At 32.5% G+C, this 7,063-nt stretch overlaps 1 protein-coding gene across 12 annotated transcripts in view; it reads left to right on the top strand.

The window, feature by feature from the left end:
- LOC117101022 (transcriptional regulator Erg-like) overlaps window positions 1–6,433 on the top strand; it is a 45,568-nt gene extending 39,135 nt beyond the window's left edge. For 10 of the 12 annotated variants that reach the window (XM_033240880.1, XM_033240885.1, XM_033240884.1 and 7 more), the window contains exons 6-7: window positions 123–170; window positions 4,528–6,433. In XM_033240880.1, coding sequence (XP_033096771.1) covers window positions 123–170; window positions 4,528–5,039 — 560 coding nt within the window. In that variant the 3' untranslated portion in view covers window positions 5,040–6,433. The remainder of the gene's footprint in view (window positions 1–122; window positions 171–4,527) is intronic. The other 2 variants (XM_033240883.1, XM_033240877.1) reach the window with 1 other exon arrangement.
- The last annotated feature ends 630 nt before the right edge of the window (window positions 6,434–7,063 follow it).

The following is a 7,063-nucleotide window of genomic DNA, read 5'->3' on the forward strand; positions in this document are numbered from 1 at the left end:
TATATATGCTATTATATTGCTTTTATTATATAGGCCTATTTGTTGCATAGTTTTAATTTCTATCTATCTATTCTAATAAATCTCTTCTTATTATTGCTTTTTCTCTTTCTTCCTAATTGTAGATCCATACAAGATGTTTGGACCTACAAGCAGGACTCTTAGTAACCCAGGTAAGATTATAAGTTCAAACCAACACATTTTCGAAGTTATAACTATTGGATTTTTGTTATCTTTTTCAAATTATTGAATAAATCAATGGATTTTGAATATAAACAAATTAACATTGGGAGACATGGATCAAGAAAATGTAATAACATTTAAGTGGTGTGTTTATAACATAATAATTATTAAAGAATGTTTTTATTAAAGCGATGTTTTTATAAACAGACGTTTATTAGCCTATATATAATGACATGCCAATGAGATTTTTAAAATGGCCTGATGTCACCATCATTGTTGATGAGATGCAGTCTTATTTTATTCATTTGTAATGTTTAAAACATAGAGTGAACCACTTCACAGCCCGTCAACAGTGCTAGATGGGGTATCTAAGAAAAGCCGGCCGATAATGGTCAGCGTGTGGCTCCTAACCACGGAGTTCAGGGGCAATAGAAAACGCTGCGCCCAACCGCCTTCCCCATTATTACTATTACTACTATCTACTACTACTACTACCACTAGTACTACTACTACTACTACTACCACTACTACTACTACTACTACTACTACTACTACTACTACTACTACTACTACTACTACTACTACTACTACTACTACTACTACTACTACTACTACTACTACTACTACTACTACTACTACTACTACTACTACTACTACTACTACTACTACTACTACTAAATAATAATAATAATAATAATAATAATAATAATAATAATAATAATAATAATAATAATAAAAGACCTCTCCTAATTGTAGATCTAGTATTTATAGAATATAAATCATCAAAGGTACATATACAGTGTTTAATAAGGACATGATGGAACATCGTAGGCTACCGTACCCTGTAGCTTTTCAACGAATAAAGTCCTATAAAACGAATACATTCTTAGCGGATTGATGAATAAATTCGCTTTATATCCGATTATAAATGGGCTAATACATTTATTATTAATATTATAAGTGCTATTAAATTTTAGTATCATTATTTTCATGACGTTATCGTAAATAATTATTATGTTGTAAACACACCACTTAAATGTTATTACATTTTCTTGATCCATGTCTCCCAATGTTAATTTGTTTATATTCAAAATCCATTATAGTAGTTATAATACACCAGCTAAAAATTAGGTTTACTCTTATAGTTTTTTGAATTACAGTACTTTCAATGAATCTAAAATGGTCAAAATTTAAACAAAGGGTAGATCATTCCGCAAGGAAGAGGCAGAAAAAAAAAACGAACAGTCGCGGGCGCGTCGTGGTGATGCATTCTCCATGGAATCGCGTTGGCCGACAACCGTCGTGCGCACAGTGAGTGGCGCGGCCGGCTTTACCGTCCTGATGTTTCATTATACCATTGTTTTAATTGTTTCGGTTGTCCATTCCCCACTATTATTTTGATCGTCTACCTTGGCCTGCCCTGTATATTACATAAGTCGATATTGATTTATTCAAATTGTCTGTCACCCACCAACGCCATTGATTTAATCATTTACATTGGCATTTCTTGATTTATTCCGGTTAGTCCGCCGTCGCTCCAATATTTTATTTTATCATTTACATTGGCCTGTTCTATTTTATATGTCGGATCTTGGTCTATTCCAGTTGTCCGTCGCTCAGCTATTATAATTTAATAGTTTAAATTGGCCTGTCCTTTTCAACGTCGGATCCCGGTCTATTCTGTTTGTCCGTCTTTCCGCTATTACTTTTATCGTTTACATTGGCATATTCTATTTGATAAAGTCGGATCTTGATCTATTCCAATTGTTCATCAATCTGCTAATAATGCATTCGCTTACTTTGGTCTGTCCTTTTCTACGTCGGATCCTGATCTTTCCCGGTTGTCCGTTTCTCCGCTATTAATAATATCGCTTACAATGACCGGTCCTATTTCATATGTCGGATCTTGACCTTTTCCGGTTGCCTGTTATTATTTAATCTATTACATTGGCCTGTCCTCTTACAGAACATTCAAGAATTATAAGTAGTTACTTGGAATTACCATGAATGAATTTCTGCATACAAACAAGATAACGGTCTATTCCACCAGAGTTCTGAGTGTATAGTATTTTGTTTGATGACCGATTTCATGGGAATGATGTTCGGCTGGGGATGGTATTAGTATGGATGTATGGATTACTTCAGTAAAAGAGTAGTAATTGCTAATTTATATGCGTCAAAGGCCCCGACGGTACCCTTGAACCAGGGCCCCTCAGAAATTAGTTACACCACTAGACCGGATATTGTAAACCGAATACAGGTAATGTCTATAATATGCTAACAGACTCACATATTATTAGATTCTTTCGTACTTATGTAACTACTTTTTTTTTTTTTTTTTATAAAATACCACACATCCAAAAGAATGCTGCATAAGTTCATTAAAAGAAGTCTTTGTTATGCACAAAGAATGCGCTTTGATAAATAGGTCTATACTTCCAATGATCAAATTGCTGGTAATGTATCACCGTCGTCTATATATTTATTTCTGGCTATATGACATGTCTTTGATTTGGCTTAAGTAGATATGTAGCCTGAAGTGAATGCAACCGAGTCTCACATAATTAACCCAATCGTTTTGCTCAATCAATGTCTTGATACGTTTACTCGATCGATCTATTGTTAACAATCAACCAAGTCATCTCAAAAGTCATCTTTAACTCATTCATGCTGACGTCTCACTTGCTTCTAAGCCAATTTATCTTTTTACAAAACAACAATGGTAGGTTAAAGTAATGTGAAAAAAAAATCAAAACAAATTTAAGCAAAAAACCATTGATTATCCTGATACACAGAGAATTAAAAACTACACTCGAAGACACGTATGATCATTTGTAAAATAATATCTGTATAATAGGCCTATATTATAAGAACCATAACGTACACAAGTAACACAGTGAATTAAAAAATAATAAAGATTTCATATTTTAATATCCGTTAACGTTAGGCATATTTAAGATCAGTTACATGGTTTATGAATTGAAATTGAAGTGAAAAATTAATAGCTATTAAAATGTTGACTTAAACATCAATTAACCACAATAATAAACTCACTTAGCCTGAAAACTATGGTCAGTGATATTATTGTTTTAGTTAATTTTATGTTCATTCATGTTGACTTAAACATCAATTAACCACAATTAAACTCACTTAGCCTGAAAATTATGGTCAGTGATATTATTGTTTTAGTTAATTTTATGTCCATTTATGTTGACTTAAACATCAATTAACCACAATTAAACTCACTTAGCCTGGAAACTATGGTCAGTGATATTATTGTTTTAGTTTATTTTATGTCTATTCATTCTTTTCAATTCGCTAGTGTGCTCCACATTATATTTGTTCGGTAGTATGGCTTGGCGGAGTTGTGCCCATTAAACACTTGAGGCAAAATGGCATCGTACTTGAAGTACGTTTATGATTATTATTTGAACGACTAAAAGGCACTGAATAACGATTCGATTTTATTGACTCCCGGATACCATGAGATGATTGTATTTCCGACGGGCGGATATTTGTGCTTTTCTTTCTACTCAGAGTTAAATTAACTGTCGTAGTTGAACAAAATAAGCCTGCTGTATACAATTTGCCTCGATATAAATAAAATTGATCAGCGTCTTTACCAACGTCTTCATCAAGTGTTCAATCACTTTAGTACTTCGATTTTTTAATATAAATATAATAAAAAGAATATTATTTAGGCCTATTTTGAATTTGTCTTGCCTTCACGGTGCTATTAATAGCTTAATCGTTAAAATATCTTATGAATATAGGCTATACGGGATGAATTCAATCTCGGGTTTTCTGTCGTGGGGAAGGCGATTTGGCGCAGTGTTTCATTCAGGTTTTGACAGTTGGAAACAAACCCTGACCATTCTCGGCCGGTCATGGTTAGATGCGATTTTCAATTTACATGTATAAGTTTATAATATTTTTTTTCTGGAGTTTGTGAATCACCATATTGTTATGTTTCTTTGAAGGTTTACATCGAAAAAGTCCTATAGTATATTGTGCTTATGGAGTATGTTTTACAAAGTACAGAAACAGTAACTGAAATAACATGCTATGATGATCAGGTGTTTTTTCTAAATCTCTTTTTGATGGTTAGAATAATAATGTAATAATTACAGAAGGGGTAGGAATAAGGTCGAATTATAAGAAAAGTTCACCACCGCATATTTAAAACGCGCAGCGTTAGATGGTGCCGACAACTACGACAACGGCAATGATATATATTTCCTATAAAATTCTATCAAAAACGTGTAGGCCTATAACTGGAAAAATGCGTACGGTTTTTCAAAAATTTGAATTACTCTAATTTGATTTTAATTTCACTTATTTAAACAGGAAGTGGACAGATTCAATTGTGGCAGTTTCTGTTGGAATTGCTTTCAGACAGCTCCAATTCAAACTGTATTACATGGGAAGGTACAAATGGTGAATTCAAAATGACAGACCCTGATGAAGTTGCGAGGCGATGGGGTGAGAGAAAAAGTAAACCCAACATGAATTACGACAAGCTAAGCAGAGCATTACGATATTATTATGATAAAAACATAATGACCAAAGTACATGGCAAAAGGTATGCATACAAATTTGACTTTGCTGGACTAGCACAGGCAATGCAGCCGGTTCAAACAGATCCAAGCATTTACAGATATCAGTCAGACCTATCTTACATTCAAGGATATCCCCATCCAGCAAAATTTGTTGGTGCACCAATTCCGTCGACAAACGCAAGTTTATTCGGATCACATACATCGTATTGGTCATCACCAAGCGCAGCTAACATTTATCCAGGTAGTCACGTGACCCATCCACATAGTCACGTGTCACCGCACATAGGTACATATTACTGACGGAATTTTAGTTGGACGCAAATTTAGTGCTCAAAAAGAAAGCTGCTACAGACTACTTAATGGAAGGATACACTTCAAACACTTTTTGAATAAATGAATGTTCCTAATTGTAATAAATGAAAAAATTATTCATATACTCTTTATGTAAATTAATTGTTCCGTAACGGAAACCATGATTTGTACGTAAAATACGCTAATCAAGATGTCATCTGTTTTGTACGTACATGACTGTGAGAATGCTGGACCATTCTCTTGAAGTATCTTTTGATATTAACAATAGGAGGTTTCTTCAAATGTATTATAAGTGGAAGTTATACATTTTGCATGTTTGTCTATTTCTATATGAGAGTAGAATGAAAGCGTATGGAGAGTAATGTACTCATTGGAAGCCCATGTGAATATCAGTTAAGGCAGAAAACTGGGATTTCGATAAAAGATTTGTTGATTCGTCAATCATACGAATTTCTTGTATAATTAACTGATTTAGTTAGTAATATAGTGCATTACTGGTAAGCTATTGTTATTTTCACTTACAATATGTTTTGCTATTCAATGGAAATTTGGATACTGATGAACGAATTCATTTACATCATTTTCTATTCCAATACACTAACGAACAACAAAGGTATACATAATTCACAAATGATGTCTATTTCTTGATTTCTAGATATTTTTACGAGTAATGTCCTGAAGATGATTAGACTCGAGTATGTCTATATACCAATGTGTGATAATTGATTTAAATACGGAATTATTTACCACAATATTACAGGTTCTCACACTATCATGTTGTAAGTTAATCAATAGCATAAATGTTATATTTCGTTACATTGTTCATGTGCCAATTATACTTGAAATGACTAGCGGTTTTCTGTATTGATAATGGTGCAATAAAGTGACGGAATTTCTAACATGCTTTTAAATAAATATTATACTCTTGTCATTCGTTCATGCCATTTGTTATTACCATTGGTTCTAAAGATTTAAGTATTTTTTCCGTTAGACAAATTCTAAAAGTAAATTAAGTATTTTAATTGCTCTAAACAACTATAACTATTGCTTATTAGTTTAGATCATTGATACACGCACATACTCTATTTTAAAAAGTAATTGTCATATGCTATTCATTTTTCATCAAATGTTTGATTTTAAAATATGAAATATATAAATTATGTATTCATACATTTAAACTATTGTGTATATTTAATCGAGTGACCTAAGTCAATTAACTTGATATATTAAATATATATATATATATATATATATATATATATATATATATATATACACTCAGGTACGAAAAATGTATGTATATCAAAGTTGTTGCTTAGCACTGTAAACATACCGTATGCAAACAAACTGGTGATTAATATAAACAGTTCTCAGATACACAACAAATGAAATTGTGATGTTATGTAGCATAGCCGTTCATCGAAATGTAGGCTACCTTTAGTTGTTTGAGAAAAAAAAAATGCTTCCTGTGTGACTCGAACGTGCAATCTTCGCTAAAAATGCGTTTTGGTGACGAAATATTACAGCTTGAAATCCAACCGGAAGCACTTTCTTTCTAAAATAACTAATGAAGGTATCAACGTTGAAGATCATAATGTGTTTCTACATTTGAGCATTTTTATCATTACTATTTTTTGACACAAACACACACACCCACCCACACGCTTGATTGTATCTGCGATATCCCAAGGCCTCTGTGATCTAGCGGATGGTACTCGCCTTGATAGGGAGAAATTTCCGGTCTCATTTCCTGCCGAAACCTCTTTTTGAAACAATTGAGAAGAACGTTTTTTGCTTGGTTTAAATTTACAGTACATCATTATTCCATTATCCGAGCACTCTTCCGTTATTTGATACATACGCCTTGTTCCAAGATTTATTTGATATATCTACACTTTGCCAAGAATCTACTTCTCATGTATACAATTATATATATATACAATTATATATGTATGTATATATATATATATATAATATATATATATACACATATATATATACACACACACACA

The sequence above is a fragment of the Anneissia japonica genome, unplaced genomic scaffold (assembly GCF_011630105.1).
Source record: "Anneissia japonica isolate Jap-2015-1 unplaced genomic scaffold, ASM1163010v1 scaffold1785_len1016330_cov206, whole genome shotgun sequence".
Lineage (NCBI taxonomy): Eukaryota > Metazoa > Echinodermata > Crinoidea > Comatulida > Comatulidae > Anneissia > Anneissia japonica.